Source organism: Procambarus clarkii, chromosome 55, assembly GCF_040958095.1.
Source record: "Procambarus clarkii isolate CNS0578487 chromosome 55, FALCON_Pclarkii_2.0, whole genome shotgun sequence".
Taxonomy (NCBI): domain Eukaryota; kingdom Metazoa; phylum Arthropoda; class Malacostraca; order Decapoda; family Cambaridae; genus Procambarus; species Procambarus clarkii.
In genome coordinates, this window is record NC_091204.1 from 10,918,137 (window position 1) to 10,936,164 (window position 18,028).

General features: G+C 47.1%; 1 protein-coding gene across 3 annotated transcripts in view; it reads right to left on the minus strand.

The window, feature by feature from the left end:
- Window positions 1–18,028, minus strand: part of LOC123748291 (serine/arginine-rich splicing factor 4) — an 83,227-nt gene that overhangs the window by 39,366 nt on the left and 25,833 nt on the right. For all 3 annotated transcript variants that reach the window (XM_069305466.1, XM_069305467.1, XM_069305468.1), the window contains exon 4: window positions 11,829–11,898. In XM_069305466.1, coding sequence (XP_069161567.1) covers window positions 11,829–11,898 — 70 coding nt within the window. The remainder of the gene's footprint in view (window positions 1–11,828; window positions 11,899–18,028) is intronic.

Sequence of the window (18,028 nt, forward strand, 5' to 3'; positions counted from 1 at the left end):
GTTCGTATATGTGTATATATATATATATGTATGTGTGTGTATGTGTGTGTAAATCACAGAAAATAACAAGTGATGAACAATGTCAGACCACAAATGAAGAATTAAGATAGGAAATGCCTTAAGTACTTTCGCATTTAATAATACATATTCAGAAGGTTGGGTATATATATGGTTACATATTTGATTGTTACAAAAAGTGGACATTAAGAGGAAATAATGGGAAGTTTGTTTCCTTAGAGGCTGTAGATTTCTTCTAACTCGTCCTCCGACGCCGGGCAGGAACCGAGGATGCGGCGGGCATTCATAATATTGATTGATTGATTGATTTTATATAGATATATATATATATATGTCGTACCTAGTAGCGGAACGCACTTCTCGGCCTACTATTCATGGCCCGATTTGCCTAATAAGCCAAGTTTTCATGAATTAATGTTTTTTCGACTACCTAACCTACCTAACCTAACCTAACCTAACTTTTTCGGCTACCTAACCTAACCTAACCTATAAAGATAGGTTAGGTTAGGTTAGGTTGGGTTGGTTAGGTTCGGACATATATCTACGTTAATTTTAACTCCAATAAAAAAATATTGACCTCATAATGAAATGGGTAGCTTTATCATTTCGTAAGAAAAAAAATTGAGAAAATATATTAATTCAGGAAAACTTGGCTTATTAGGCAAATCGGGCCTTGCATAGTAGGCTGAGAAGTGCGTTCTGGCTATTAGGTACGACATATATATATATATATAATGCAAATCACAAAAAAATTAACACATGATGAACAATGAGAATATCTGACCATCAGGGAAATAAAAGCGCAAATTACTAGAGTGCTTTCGTATTAATCCATACATCTTCAGAAGGAATGTATATTACATCTTCCTGTTACGTTTGAGAACCCCCAAGACAATAATGTGTTCACCTCACCTCATTCCTGCCTATATCCACCACTGGCGTCTAGTATCCAGTCACGACGGGAGACATCTCCAGTCACGACGGGAGACATCTCCCGTCACGCAGGGTGCAGCCGCACCTCCACAGATCTCCAGAATCAGCTCTTGATACTGGTAATGGCTCAAAAGGGCCACCACTTACGGGCTATTCATGCCCGTGCCACCTTTTGGGTGGCTTAATCTTCATCAATCAATCAATCATTCTCCTCGTGGTCAATGTCATATATTGTGTTTGTGATATTATATATATATCTAAGTATAGTTTAGGATAGGCTCCCATATAGTTGGGGCCAGGTTTTCTCTAATACACATGGCATTATATACAACAGCATTCTATTAGTAATTTTCTTTGGGATCTTTTCTACGCAAGTACTGTGTCTCGTACTATCGGGAGGATGAAGAAACACTGTATCACTTAAATCTTTCCACTTTCCATTTTCTATAGCACTTAATCTTTATATTTTCAATTTTTGTATATCACTTAATCTTTCCATTTTCTTTCTATTTTCCATTTTCTTTCCATTTTCCATTTTCTTTCAACGCATGTGTGACACTTAGTAACACAAGTCAAGCCAAACTAATCACCTTTCAATATACTATGACACGAGACGCAGCTTTATCTCAAAAGATACCTGGTTGATGGGGTTCTGGGAGTTCTTCTACTGCCCAAGCCCGGCCTGAGGCCAGGCTAGACTTGTGAGAGTTTGGTCCACCAGGCTGTTGCTTGGAGCGGCCCGCAGGCCCACATATACCTGGTTGATGGGGTTCTGGGAGTTCTTCTACTGCCCAAGCCCGGCCCGAGGCCAGGCTTGACTTGTGAGAGTTTGGTCCACCAGGCTGTTGCTTGGAGCGGCCCACATACCCACCACAGCCTGGCGGATCTGGATCTCCATATCTCAAAAGTTACACATGTCAAATGCACCTAAACTGAAGCTCAAATGACGTAAATATTGATCAACTTCACTCATAAAAACCGGCTAACTATTTAAAAAGATATCCACAAATTACTTAATTTCGGAATTTTATGATAAAAATTACATTTGGTTTGCATCAACAGCTGTATGTATTAAATCAACTAAAAGGGCACCAAATATTGTTTAAAGTTGGCTTCCTTACATGTGAGTGGTTTGCAGACTTAATTCTGTGCAGTGATACAATTTCAGTTCATTGACTCTTAAGAAATCATGCTTACTCATATATCTATCTATATCTATATATATATATATATATATATATATATATATATATATATATTCTTTGTATCTTTCTCTCTCTAACTCACTCACTCTTTCTTTCTCTCTCTCTCTCTCTCTCTAACTCTCTCTCTAACTCTCTCTCTCTAACTCTCTCTCTCTCTCTCTAACTCTCTCTCTCTCTCTATCTCTCTCTCTCTCTCTAACTCTCTCTCTCTCTCTAACTCTCTAACTCTCTCTCTCTCTCTCTAACTCTCTCTCTCTAACTCTCTCTCTCTCTCTCTAACTCTCTCTCTCTCTCTCTAACTCTCTCTCTCTATAACTCTCTCTCTATAACTCTCTCTCTCTCTCTCTGTCTCTCTCTCTTTCCAACACACACTTTCTCACTTCGTTAATAACAGCCAAAACTACACTTCGCTACCAGGCTTAGTAGGCAAGGATTATTTTGCCTAACATAATAGTCAACAGTTGCAGTCAAACAATAAAATATTAGTTTGTTTACCTCTGCATAAACTAATCCAAAATTAATGAAACTAACATTACGGAGATTTGACCGGCAACTCGACTGTTTATTAGGCACAACAGCGTCTGGGATCCTCTCGGACGTAGGTTCGAACCCTCGTCACGGCCCTTGTGGATTTTGTTCCTTAGGCACAATATAAAGTAAATTTTTGACACACACTTTCAGCATTTATACTCGAATGGAATTCATTCCTTCGTAATGTCAGTTGAACCGGAAGCTTTTTCCTCCACTGAAAATAATACGAGCATCGTGTGATGCACCTAACATTTTCCCAAATAATTCGCCTAACCTATAGGGAGCCGGTGGCTGAGCGGACAGGACACTGGACGAGTGATCCTGTGGTTCCGGGTTAGATCCCGGGTGCCGGCGAGAAACAATGGGCCCTAATGCCCCTGTTATCTAGCAGTCAATAGGTACCTGGGAGTTAGTCAGCTATCACAGGCTGCTTCCTGGGAGTATAGGCCTGGTCGAGGACCGGGCTGCGGGGACACTAAGCCCCAAAATCACCTCAAGATAACCTGACAAGCATTTTCTGGGGTCCAAAAGTCATCAAGATTAGTGTCAACAAAATGTATCTAAGAACATATACACAAAAGGATTTTTAGGGCTAAATTACAAACATATAAATACAATTTGTTTTAAACAAAATGACAAATAACTACAGTGAACAACTACAGTAGAGTACGTAGGTTCTGGGAGCAGAGTACGTAGGTTCTGGGAGTAGAGTACGTAGGTTCTGGGAGTAGAGTACGTAGGTTCTGGGAGTAGAGTACGTAGGTTCTGGGAGTAGAGTACGTAGGTTCTGGGAGTAGAGTGCGTAGGTTCTGGGAGTAGAGTGCGTAGGTTCTGGGAGTAGAGTGCGTAGGTTCTGGGAGTAGAGTACGCAGGTTCTGGGAGTAGAGTGCGTAGGTTCTGGGAGTAGAGTGCGTAGGTTCTGGGAGTAGAGTGCGTAGGTTCTGGGAGTAGAGTGCGTAGGTTCTGGGAGTAGAGTGCGTAGGTTCTGGGAGTAGAGTGCGTAGGTTCTGGGAGTAGAGTACGTAGGTTCTGGGAGTAGAGTGCGTAGGTTCTGGGAGTAGAGTACGTAGGTTCTGGGAGTAGAGTACGTAGGTTCTGGGAGTAGAGTGCGTAGGTTCTGGGAGTAGAGTGCGTAGGTTCAGGGAGTAGAGTACGTAGGTTCTGGGAGTAGAGTACTTAGGTTCAGGGAGTAGAGTGCGTAGGTTCTGGGAGTAGAGTACGTAGGTTCTGGGAGTAGAGTACGTAGGTTCTGGGAGTAGAGTACGTAGGTTCTGGGAGTAGAGTACGTAGGTTCTGGGAGTAGAGTACGTAGGTTCTGGGAGTAGAGTACGTAGGTTCTGGGAGTAGAGTACGTAGGTTCTGGGAGTAGAGTACGTAGGTTCTGGGAGTAGAGTACGTAGGTTCTGGGAGTAGAGTACGTAGGCTCTGGGAGTAGAGTACGTAGGTTCTGGGAGTAGAGTACGTAGGTTCTGGGAGTAGAGTGCATAGGTTCTGGGAGTAGAGTGCGTAGGTTCTGGGAGTAGAGTACTTAGGTTCTGGGAGTAGAGTGCGTAGGTTCTGGGAGTAGAGTGCGTAGGTTCTGGGAGTAGAGTGCGTAGGTTCTGGGAGTAGAGTGCGTAGGTTCTGGGAGTAGAGTGCGTAGGTTCTGGGAGTAGAGTGCGTAGGTTCTGGGAGTAGAGTGCGTAGGTTCTGGGAGTAGAGTGCGTAGGTTCAGGGAGTAGAGTACGTAGGTTCAGGGAGTAGAGTACTTAGGTTCAGGGAGTAGAGTGCGTAGGTTCTGGGAGTAGAGTGCGTAGGTTCTGGGAGTAGAGTGCGTAGGTTCTGGGAGTAGAGTGCGTAGGTTCTGGGAGTAGAGTACGTAGGTTCTGGGAGTAGAGTACGTAGGTTCTGGGAGTAGAGTACTTAGGTTCTGGGAGTAGAGTGCGTAGGTTCTGGGAGTAGAGTGCGTAGGTTCTGGGAGTAGAGTACGTAGGTTCTGGGAGTAGAGTACGTAGGTTCTGGGAGTAGAGTACGTAGGTTCTGGGAGTAGAGTACGTAGGTTCTGGGAGTAGAGTGCGTAGGTTCTGGGAGTAGAGTACGTAGGTTCTGGGAGTAGAGTACTTAGGTTCTGGGAGTAGAGTGCGTAGGTTCTGGGAGTAGAGTGCGTAGGTTCTGGGAGTAGAGTGCGTAGGTTCTGGGAGTAGAGTGCGTAGGTTCTGGGAGTAGAGTGCGTAGGTTCTGGGAGTAGAGTGCGTAGGTTCTGGGAGTAGAGTGCATAGGTTCTGGGAGTAGAGTGCGTAGGTTCTGGGAGTAGAGTACGTAGGTTCTGGGAGTAGAGTACTTAGGTTCTGGGAGTAGAGTGCGTAGGTTCTGGGAGTAGAGTGCGTAGGTTCTGGGAGTAGAGTGCGTAGGTTCTGGGAGTAGAGTGCGTAGGTTCTGGGAGTAGAGTGCGTAGGTTCTGGGAGTAGAGTGCGTAGGTTCTGGGAGTAGAGTGCGTAGGTTCAGGGAGTAGAGTACGTAGGTTCAGGGAGTAGAGTACTTAGGTTCAGGGAGTAGAGTGCGTAGGTTCTGGGAGTAGAGTGCGTAGGTTCTGGGAGTAGAGTGCGTAGGTTCTGGGAGTAGAGTGCGTAGGTTCTGGGAGTAGAGTACGTAGGTTCTGGGAGTAGAGTACGTAGGTTCTGGGAGTAGAGTACTTAGGTTCTGGGAGTAGAGTGCGTAGGTTCTGGGAGTAGAGTGCGTAGGTTCTGGGAGTAGAGTGCGTAGGTTCTGGGAGTAGAGTGCGTAGGTTCTGGGAGTAGAGTGCGTAGGTTCTGGGAGTAGAGTGCGTAGGTTCTGGGAGTAGAGTGCGTAGGTTCTGGGAGTAGAGTGCGTAGGTTCTGGGAGTAGAGTGCGTAGGTTCTGGGAGTAGAGTGCGTAGGTTCTGGGAGTAGAGTGCGTAGGTTCTGGGAGTAGAGTGCGTAGGTTCTGGGAGTAGAGTGCGTAGGTTCTGGGAGTAGAGTGCGTAGGTTCTGGGAGTAGAGTGCGTAGGTTCTGGGAGTAGAGTACGTAGGTTCTGGGAGTAGAGTACGTAGGTTCTGGGAGTAGAGTACGTAGGTTCAGGGAGTAGAGTACTTAGGTTCAGGGAGTAGTGTGTGTAGGTTCTGGGAGTAGAGTGCGTAGGTTCTGGGAGTAGAGTGCGTAGGTTCTGGGAGTAGAGTGCGTAGGTTCTGGGAGTAGAGTGCGTAGGTTCTGGGAGTAGAGTGCGTAGGTTCTGGGAGTAGAGTGCGTAGGTTCTGGGAGTAGAGTGCGTAGGTTCTGGGAGTAGAGTGCGTAGGTTCTGGGAGTAGAGTGCGTAGGTTCTGGGAGTAGAGTGCGTAGGTTCTGGGAGTAGAGTGCGTAGGTTCTGGGAGTAGAGTGCGTAGGTTCTGGGAGTAGAGTACGTAGGTTCTGGGAGTAGAGTACGTAGGTTCTGGGAGCAGAGTACGTAGGTTCTGGGAGCAGAGTACGTAGGTTCTGGGAGCAGAGTACGTAGGTTCTGGGAGCAGAGTACGTAGGTTCTGGGAGTAGAGTACGTAGGTTCTGGGAGTAGAGTACGTAGGTTCAGGAAGTAGAGTACTTAGGTTCAGGGAGTAGTGTGTGTAGGTTCTGGGAGTAGAGTGCGTAGGTTCTGGGAGTAGAGTGCGTAGGTTCTGGGAGTAGAGTGCGTAGGTTCTGGGAGTAGAGTGCGTAGGTTCTGGGAGTAGAGTGCGTAGGTTCTGGGAGTAGAGTGCGTAGGTTCTGGGAGTAGAGTGCGTAGGTTCTGGGAGTAGAGTACGTAGGTTCTGGGAGTAGAGTACGTAGGTTCTGGGAGTAGAGTACGTAGGTTCTGGGAGTAGAGTACGTAGGTTCTGGGAGTAGAGTACGTAGGTTCTGGGAGTAGAGTACGTAGGTTCTGGGAGTAGAGTACGTAGGTTCTGGGAGTAGAGTACGTAGGTTCTGGGAGTAGAGTACGTAGGTTCTGGGAGTAGAGTACGTAGGTTCTGGGAGTAGAGTATGAGGTTCTGGGAGTAAAAGAATTCCCAGAACCCCATCAAGCAGGTATCTTGAGGTTATCTTGAGATGATTTCGGGGCTTTAGTGTCCCCGCGGCCCGGGCCTCGACCAGGCCTCCACCCCCCAAGAAGCAGCCCGTGACAGCTGACTAACACCCAGGTACCTATTTTACTGCTAGGTAACAGGGGCATAGGGTGAAAGATGGTCCTCAAAGTGATGAGAGAAACTGGAAATATATATTTATATTGGGCAAAACATTCAGCTAATACACATCAAGGTGCAACTGCCCGCACATCTACCATGCCACACAACCTCACTTCGCTGGAAGACAGAAAAGTTAGGGGGGACATGATCACCACATTCAAGATTCTCAAGGGAATTGATAGGGTAGATAAAGACAGTCTATTTAACACAAGGGGAACACGCACAAGGGGACACAGGTGGAAACTGAGCGCCCAAATGGGCCACAGAGATATTAGAAATAACTTTTTTAGTGACAGAGTGGTTGACAAATGGAATGCATTAGGAAGTGATGTGGTGGAGGCTGACTCCATACACAGTTTATAATGTAGATATGATAGAGCCCAATAGGCTCAGGAACCTGTACACCTGTTGATTGGCAGTTGAGAGGCGGGACCAAAGAGCCAGAGCTCAACCCCCTCCCTGCAAGCACAAATTGGTAAGTACACATCTGCAGCCTCAACATGTCCAAGCACTTGGGCTGGACGGTAGAGTGATGGTCTCGCTTCACGGAGGTTGGCGTTCAATCCCCTGACCGACCAAGTGGTTGGGTACCATCCCTTTCCCCCGTCCCCATCCCAAAATATTTTCTTGACCCTTTCCAAGTGTTATATAGTTGTAATGGCTTGGCGCTTCCCCTTCTAAGTGCTATATAGCCGTAATAGCTTGGCGCTTCCCCTTCTAAGTGCTATATAGTCGCAATGACTTGGCACTTCCCCTTCCAAGTGCTATATAGTCGCAATGGCTTGGCACTTCCCCTTCTAAGTGCTATATAGTCGCAATGGCTTGGCACTTCCCCTTCCAAGTGCTATATAGTCGCAATGGCTTGGCACTTCCCCTTCCAAGTGCTATATAGCCGTAATGACTTGGCACTTCCCCTTCTAAGTGCTATATAGTCGCAATGGCTTGGCACTTCCCCTTCTAAGTGCTATATAGTCGCAATGGCTTGGCACTTCCCCTTCCAAGTGCTATATAGTCGCAATGGCTTGGCACTTCCCCTTCTAAGTGCTATATAGCCGTAATGACTTGGCACTTCCCCTTCCAAGTGCTATATAGCCGTAATGACTTGGCACTTCCCCTTCTAAGTGCTATATAGCCGTTATAGCTTGGCACTTCCCCTTCTAAGTGCTATATAGTCGCAATGGCTTGGCACTTCCCCTTCCAAGTGCTATATAGTCGCAATGGCTTGGCACTTCCCCTTCCAAGTGCTATATAGCCGTAATGACTTGGCACTTCCCCTTCTAAGTGCTATATAGTCGCAATGGCTTGGCACTTCCCCTTCTAAGTGCTATATAGTCGCAATGGCTTGGCACTTCCCCTTCCAAGTGCTATATAGCCGTAATGGCTTGGCGCTTCCCCTTCCCTTACACCTGTCACGGGACCGGGCTTTAGCCTCTGGTCTCCAGTAAGCTATTACTGACTCCCAAGAACACATCCATTTAATAGGTGTGTAGCTCTCCCAATAAAACATTGAGGCACCTTGCAACTCTCCCAAAATATCTTGTGTTAACTGTGGCAGGAATGTATAAATTAAAGGGACTGGAACCTTCAAAACGGCTAATATGAACGACGGGATACCACGAGCGAGGCTCTCAACCAGCCAGAGGCACGCTGAGGGCCTGCGCTGCCTCCTTTAGTATCCAGGGGGATATTTTGTCTGGTACAACTGCTTCAGTCTTATCCAGTGTTGTGAGGTACTGAAATAGCTGACGAGTACACCTAGGTAATTCACCCTGAGTCAGATATAAAGTTGTTGACCAAACCTCACACTAGAAGGTGAAGGGACGACGACGTCTCAGTCCGTCCTGGACCATTCTCAAGTCGATTGTGACTATGAACTCGTCCTGGAGAATGGTCCAGGACGGATCCAGGAGTCAATAACGTGGCTGAAACATTGACCAAACCACACACTAGACAGTGAAGGGACGACGACGTCTCAGTCCGTCCTGGCCCATTCTCAAGTCGATTGTGACTATGAATTCGTCCTGGAGAATGGTCCAGGACGAACCGAAACGTCGTCGCCCTTTCACTGTCTAGTGTGTGGTTTGGTCAACATATTTCAGCCACGTTATTGACTCTTTAGCAAACAATGTTTTACGTGAATGCTAAAAGGGGGTTCCATGATACAGTAAGTATGCTGATCAAAGAAGTACTGTATTTCTCATGAAAAATTAAGCTTTATTCCTAAAAGTTTGATAAACCGTTAAAAAATTACATACGAATATCTTTCAGTACAAAAGTGACGAGAGGAAACTTCCATTCAAAACTCGTATGAAATAAATAGATGATTGTATATAACACATGATTGAAATTTTGCCGGAAATACAATAATGTATTAACATCATTACCTCAATCTGAAAATTGATCAATAGAAAGTCATGAGCATTTGCTAATAAGCATCTACGTAGGCAGATTTGACACGTGATGATGGTATAGCCTCTCCTTGACACGTGAGCCGTAAGTGACACGTGAGCCATAAGTGACATGTGAGCCGTAAGCGACATGTGAGCTGTAAGCAACACGTGAGCCGTAAGTGACACGTGAGCCGTAAGTGACACGTGGGCCGTAAGTGACACGTGAGCCGTAAGCGACACGTGAGCTGTGAGTGACACGCGAGCCGTAAGCGACACGTGAGCTGTGAGCGACACGTGAGCCGTACGCGACACGTGAGCCGTAAGCGACACGTGGGCCGTAAGTGACACGTGGGCCGTAAGTGACACGTGAGCCGTAAGCGACACGTGAGCCGTAAGCGACACGTGAGCCGTAAGCGACACGTGGGCCGTAAGCGACACGTGAGCCGTAAGCGACACGTGGGCCGTAAGCGACACGTGAGCCGTAAGTGACACGTGAACCGTAAGTGACACGTGGGCCGTAAGTGACACGTGGGCCGTAAGTGACACGTGGGCCGTAAGTGACACGTGGGCCGTAAGTGACACGTGGGCCGTAAGTGACACGTGGGCCGTAAGTGACACGTGGGCCGTAAGTGACACGTGGGCCGTAAGTGACACGTGGGCCGTAAGTGACACGTGGGCCGTAAGTGACACGTGGGCCGTAAGTGACACGTGGGCCGTAAGTGACACGTGGGCCGTAAGTGACACGTGGGCCGTAAGTGACACGTGGGCCGTAAGTGACACGTGGGCCGTAAGTGACACGTGGGCCGTAAGTGACACGTGGGCCGTAAGTGACACGTGAGCCGTAAGTGACACGTGGGCCGTAAGTGACATGTGAGCCGTAAGTGACACGTGTTAACGCTGACAGTGACACAGTCATGCTCACATGACACGTGTTGATGCCACCAGTGATGCACAGTACACATGTTGATGCCACCAGTGACGCACAGCACAGGTGTCGATGCCACCAGCGACGCACAGTACAGGTGTCGATGCCACCAGTGACGCACAGTACACATGTTGATGCCACCAGTGACGCACAGTACAGGTGTTGATGCCACCAGTGACGCACAGTACAGGTGTCGATGCCACCAGTGATGCACAGTACACATGTCGATGCCACCAGAGACGCACAGTACACATGTCGATGCCACCAGCGACGCACAGTACACGTGTTGATGCCACCAGCGACGCACAGTACACGTATCGATGCCACCAGCGACGCACAGTACACATGTTGATGCCACCAGCGCCGCACAGTACACATGTCGATGCCACCAGTGACGCACAGTACAGGTGTTGATGCCACCAGCGACGCACAGTACAGGTGTCGATGTCACCAGTGACGCACAGTACAGGTGTTGATGCCACCAGTGATGCACAGTACAAGTGTTGATGCCACCAGTGATGCACAGTACAGGTGTTGATGCCACCAGTGACGCACAGTACAGGTGTTGATGTCACCAGCGACGCACAGTACACGTGTTGATGCCACCAGCGACGCACAGTACACATGTCGATGTCACCAGCGACGCACAGTACACGTGTTGATGCCACCAGCGCCGCACAGTACACATGTTGATGCCACCAGAGACGCACAGTACCGCTCAAGTCACAATACCGAGCATCTAAGTCTCTCTCATTAAATAATACCCTTTCACAAATATCACATAATTGAACATTACACAAAAACATTTTAATTTCATTTACACTTTTCATAACAAAAGACTAAGTCAATATATGAATGAATTAACAAATAGTTTACATAATTTATACCTGCAAGTGTTTATCAGTAAATAAATGTATATGTATATATATATCACTCTTTTTAAAGACCTCAAGATCTTATTAACGTGACACACACAAACTTTCCACCACAAAGTCCACTAAACTTTCAAGTTTAACTTCAAAACACCCAAAATGTTTCCCTAAAGTTTTGTAGCCACGTATCAAGAGCGGACGAAGCAGCGGACCTCCACAAAATGTGACCAAAGTCCGCATCAACTAGACTCTCTACTCTCAACTCTGCACCAAAACTGAAATACTTTGACCTTGTATCGTTATATGACCTCGAGAAAAGTGTAAAGCTTAAATAAAAATGATATGTATATATAATAACCAGATGTGTATGTTTTTCACTCATAGTATAGTTTGAAATCATGAATTATAAATGATTGTAATGATAAAACACAATGTTGACCAGACCACACACTAGAAAGTGAAGAGCCGAAACATCGGCGTCCCTTCACTTTATAGTGTGTGGTTTACTCAACATTTTTCAGCCACGTTATTGTGACTTCTCATTTGCCACGTTATTGTGACTTCTCATTTGCCGAAAACACAATTATCCAGACCAAACAAATGAGTTTTTCAAAAGGCCTCAAAAGAAATAAGATATTAAAGCCGTGATGCAGTTTGACAATGCAGTCATCCCCCCCCCCCAACAAAGACAAACATTAAATAAGAGTTATAAAAGGTAATGGCCAAGCCTGCTGTAGGATTTTCTCCAGGTCTCCACTAACCTGCCACGACACTCGACTCGACAAGTTCTCCACTATGAGGCGGTAGTCGGTTCGTGTCGGCAAGCCATACCTGTAAAGATACTATAATTTATTTACAATTGTGCAGAGTACGATAATTACACTTAACAGGTAGTAAAAGTAGGAAACCTTTCTGCAAATACACTAAACTGATGTATATATTGATGACCAGACCACACACTAGGAAGTCAAGGGACGACTCGTCCCGTCACTTTCGTCCCTTCACTTTCTAGTGTGTGGTCTGGTCGTCGTATTTCAGCCACGTTATCGTGACTCCTCGTCTGCTGATGTATATACTGTATGATTAGTCAACCAAGCTAAACTTACAAGAAACAAATCAAGACCAATCCCCACACGCTAGAAAATGAAGGAACGACGACGTTTCGGTCCGTCCTGGATCGTTCTCGAGCCGATTGTCGATTGAGAATGGTCCAGGACGGAGTGAAACGTTGTCCTCCCTTCATTTTCTAGTGTGTGGATTGGTCAACATACTTCAGCCACGTTATTGTGACCCCTCGCCTGCAACAAATCAAGAGATGCACAGCTCAATGAACATGAACATTTTGAATTAGTAACCAAACTCAGGAACACAATAACAAATACATATGCATGACATGACTGTTATTACAAGAGCATTAACTTGCACAAAGAAATCACATTAACGCGATGTATCAACGAGAGAATCAGTAGGAGCCGTGACAAGGATTCGAACCTATGCTCCGGGTACTTCTAAACAAATGCCGTAGACCACGACACGCTTAAAAGCAATGCAACTCGAGATTCGACTGAATTTCCTTCACCTGGACTGTTAGAGACGCGAACTACAGACCCCATGCGTGTGAGGCCCAAGCTCTATCGACTGGGCTATCGCATCGTCTTAATAAGCAAAGATTCCAGAGGCATGTATTCCATTTATATGCATATAAATGTGTATTTATATGACGCAGGTGTGGATCACTAATTCCTCCGAGCTTCAGTTGTCGTCGGGGAAAGTAAAAAAAATTCCAGCATGGTAGCAGAAGTTGCCTCTGGAATCTTTCCTTATTAAAGCCTACTCATAGCCCGGTCGATAGAGTTTCGGCCCCACGAGTGTGCGGGCCCGCGGTTCGAGTCTCCTACAGCCCAGGTGAGTGGAATGTTTATTTCCACGCAAGTGTGGATGACAATTTATTCAACCGAATCCTATAGGAGTCCCGAGGCTTACAACTCATGGCTCCTACTGATTTTCTCGTCGACACATCACTTTAATGTGATATCTTTGTGCATTGGAAAAGAAGCGTTGAAAGCAGAACTCAACCAGAGTGCATGGGACAATTACGTGAAACCCCCGGTTATGCTTCGGTTCGAAGATCCAGGATCCCTTTATGCTTCAGCTGGAAGCTCCAGGATCCCTTTATGCTTCAGCTGGAAGCTCCAGGATCCCTTTATGCTTCAGCTGGAAGTTCCAGGATCCCTTTATGCTTCAGCTGGAAGCTCCAGGATCCCTTAATGCTTCAGCTGGAAGTTCCAGGATCCCTTTATGCTTCAGCTGGAAGTTCCAGGATCCCTTTATGCTTCAGCTGGAAGTTCCAGGATCCCTTTATGCTTCAGCTGGAAGTTCCAGGATACCTTTATGCTTCAGCTGGAAGTTCCAGGATACCTTTATGCTTCAGCTGGAAGCTCCAGGATCCCTTTATGCTTCAGCTGGAAGTTCCAGGATCCCTTTATGCTTCAGCTGGAAGCTCCAGGATCCCTTTATGCTTCAGCTGGAAGTTCCAGGATCCCTTTATGCTTCAGCTGGAAGCTCCAGGATCCCTTTATGCTTCAGCTGGAAGTTCCAGGATCCCTTTATGCTTCAGCTGGAAGCTCCAGGATCCCTTTATGCTTCAGCTGGAAGTTCCAGGATCCCTTTATGCTTCAGCTGGAAGTTCCAGGATCCCTTTATGCTTCAGCTGGAAGTTCCAGGATCCCTTTATGCTTCAGCTGGAAGCTCCAGGATCCCTTTATGCTTCAGCTGGAAGCTCCAGGATCCTTTATGCTTCAGCTGGAAGTTCCAGGATCCCTTTATGCTTCAGCTGGAAGTTCCAGGATCCCTTTATGCTTCAGCTGGAAGCTCCAGGATCCCTTTATGCTTCAGCTGGAAGTGCCAGGATCCCTTTATGCTTCAGCTGGAAGCTCCAGGATCCATTTATGCTTCAGCTGGAAGCTCCAGGATCCCTTTATGCTTCAGCTGGAAGTTCCAGGATCCCTTTATGCTTCAGCTGGAAGTTCCAGGATCCCTTTATGCTTCAGCTGGAAGCTCCAGGATACCTTTATGCTTCAGCTGGAAGCTCCAGGATACCTTTATGTTGCAGCTGGAAGCTCCAGGATACCTTTATGCTTAAGCTGGAAGCCCCAGGATACCTTCATGCTTCAGCTGGAAGCTCCAGGATCCCTTCATGCTTCAGCTGGAAGCTCCAGGATACCTTTATGCTTCAGCTGGAAGTTCCAGAATCTTTTTATGCTTCACTTGTAAGCCGCAGGATCTCTATCTTGACGTTATCTTGAGATGATTTCGGGGCTCAGCGTCCACGCGGCCCGGTCCTCAACCAGGCCTCCTACTACCGCCTACTGATTCCCTCAAGATTAACTTCTTCCCCGCGGCCCGGTCCTCGACCAGGCCTCCTACTACCGCCTACTGATTCTCTCAAGATTAACTTCTTCCCCGCGGCCCGGTCCTCGACCAGGCCTCCTACTACCGCCTACTGATTCTCTCAAGATTAACTTCTTCCCCGCGGCCCGGTCCTCGACCAGGCCTCCTACTACCACCTACCGATTCTCTCAAGATTAACTTCTTAACATATAACATGGACATCAGATTTGAGTGAGATGCCAAGAGCCGCCCCACTACAAACAATTGAAATTATGCCTCGATTTACCGAGAGGCCGACTGGTATTAAACCGGATATTTTATGCAATCCCTCCCCTCCCCCCCGTCAAGGAAAGCGTGTTTTTGAAAACAACATTTTCTCAGACACTTGTCCCAATGACATTGTCCCAGACACTTGTCCCAATGACATTGTCCCAGACACTTGTCCCAATGACATTGTCCCAGACACTTGTCCCAATGACATTGTCCCAGACATTGTCTTAAGGTTATCTTGAGATGATTTCGGGGCTCAGCGTCCCCGCGGCCCGGTCCTCGACCAGGCCTCCACCCCCAGGAAGCAGCCCGTGACAGCTGACTAACTCCCAGGTACCTATTTTACTGCTAGGTAACAGGGGCATAGGGTGAAAGAAACTCTGCCCCATTGTTTCTCGCCGGCGCCCGGGATTGAACCCGGGACCAGAGGATCACGCGTCCAGCGTGCTGTCCGCTCAGCCACCGGCTCCTGTTTACATCTGCTCCTACTGTATACGGTTCACGACTCAAAACTTGATTGATTTTACAAATACAGTACTGTATGTGAAAAAAAGGGAAATCCAAAAATGACAATGAACCATAGAATTTGGTTTTAAATGTGATCGACGATTTTCCCAAACCCAAACTCTTTCTTCTCATTTTGTGTCCATGTACGAAAATCATTAACCTCTGTCATGCGCTGCATTTATTGTGAAATTCCCCGTGTGCGCTGAAGTGTTTGCAAAAAATGTATTTTTCTTTGTAAAGTGATAAATTCCCATCCCTGGGCATGTACGTGTAAAAAAATTAGATCAAATTCCACTTACTTTGGCGGTGAGGACGTGGAGAGTCGTGTGTGACGTCATCACGGGGCTGGTCCCCCTGTGCGTGAAGTTGCCAGACGCGGTCGCGTGGGGGACATTCAAGCCTCGCAAGTTGCCACAAATACACAGTGGAACCTTGAGTGACGAGCGGCTCCAGTTACGAGCATTTCGAGTAACGCGCAAGCCACTCGCGGAAAATTTGTCTTGACTGACGGGCTTTCGCTCGACTAATGAGCGTTCCCGCCGGTTCTCGAACCCTCCGACGACAGTTTTGTTGTTGTTTCGCAAGACGAGTTTTCCACATGATGAACTCGGTGCCGGAACGGATTAAATTCGTTAATCGAGGCACCACTGTATTTACAAATCATATTTCTATGTATTTTCAATGCTTTATAATGATTTTTTTGCATCCTATCTGATGCATTTGTGCATCCTATACAATATTTATACAGTAGAACATTCATAATGTTCCATGGAACCATGATACACATGTCAGTAATGTGTTCACAATATACATTTAGTCCCAATATTACTTGTTCAAAATTCACTCAAATGACATTATGTACAGTTTCACACACTTTACACACTAACACACTCAGTACTTGGCGAGTGAGTGACATTGAAAGCACCAGTCCACGAGACAGAGCGGGACTTCCACTCGACGCATATGGTACACTCTTGAGTGGGCTCAGGATTCTGTACACCTGTTGATTGACAGTTGAGAGGCGGGACCACGAGCCACAGCCCCGCAAGCACAACTAGGCTAGTACAAAGATTTTCGCTTCCTGGTTTTTCGTTCCGAGTTCTTGCAAACAATGCACTAATGTACACCTTTGGTTTTAGTTCCTGTAGGGAATAGGTAGGCAGGCTTGTGAATTGTAAAGCCATCTTTAGCAGCCAGTCTGTTGCAAACTAAATGTGGTCTTGTTGGGGCATGAAGACACATTTACTAATGCTTTATACATGCCAGACCAACCGGGCTGTGGTGGGTATGTGGGTCTGCGGGCCGCTCCAAGCAACATCCTGGTGGACCAAAACCTCACAAGTCAAGCCTGGCCTCGGGCCGGGCTTGGGCAGTAGAAGAACTCCCAGAACCCCATCAACCAGGTATATGTGGGCCTGCGGGCCACTCCAAGCAACAGCCTAGTAGACCAAACTCTCACAAGTCAAGCCTGGCCTCGGGCCGGGCTTGGGCAGTAGAAGAACTCCCAGAACCCCATCAACCAGGTATATGTGGGCCTGCGGGCCACTCCAAGCAACAGCCTAGTAGACCAAACTCTCACAAGTCAAGCCTGGCCTTGGGCCAGGCTTGGGGGAGTAGAAGAACTCCCAGAACCCCATCAACCAGGTATATGTGGGCCTGCGGGCCGCTCCAAGCAACAGCCTGGTGGACCAAACTCTCACAAGTCAAGCCTGGCCTCGGGCCGGGCTTGGGGAGTAGAAGAACTCCCAGAACCCCATCAACCAGGTATATGTGGGCCTGTGGGCCGCTCCAAGCAACAGCCTAGTGGATTAAACTCTCACAAGTCAAGCTTGGCCTCGGGCCGGGCTTGGGCAGTAGAAGAACTCCCAGAACCCCATCAACCAGGTATATGTGGGCCTGCGGGCCACTCCAAGCAACAGCCTGGTGGACCAAACTCTCACAAGTCAAGCCTGGCCTTGGGCCGGGCTTGGGGGAGTAGAAGAACTCCCAGAACCCCATCAACCAGGTATATGTGGGCCTGCGGGCCGCTCCAAGCAACAGCCTGGTGGACCAAACTCTCACAAGTCAAACCTGGCCTCGGGCCGGGCTTGGGCAGTAGAAGAACTCCCAGAACCCCATCAACCAGGTATCAACGAGAGCCAGACTAAAAACTCAAATTGATGTTTTTGACCGTTTTCACCAAATGTTGAAACAGTTGAGCACTGTTACGCCCACAAGACGAAAGAAGGATTCCCTTGTCCACTTTACACTTTTGCGGACGCACTCGACAGCACCATCAGGTCACATTTATCTACAAGTCTCATATTTATATTGTTGTCAATGATACAATCTGGCTTATACAATGTTCCATCAGCTCGATACCTCACTTTGCCACTGTCAAACATTTCACCAGTGTGAATAGTTGACAACATATTGAGTTAACGTCTGTCTTTCCAACGCACTGCTAAAATCTTGTCCCATTTTCTAAGTTCACAATCACCAAATATTACTTTCAAAAACTGGCATTTCTGTCCCTATGTGTCTTTACAGTGCCACACACTCCCATGTTATGTTCAGTTAAGAACTTTGTTAGCAAGGGGATCGTATAATAATTGTCAGTGAACAGAATATGCTCCTTGTTCAGCAGTAGTTCCATGAGCGTCTTCACCTCGTAGGTGAAGATCATACGAGGTGAATCATACACCAGGTGATACGAGTCGTAGCCTGGTGGATAGCGCGCAGGATTCGTAATTCTGTGGCGCGGGTTCGATTCCCGCACAAGGCAGAAACAAATGGGCAAAGTTTCTTTCACCCT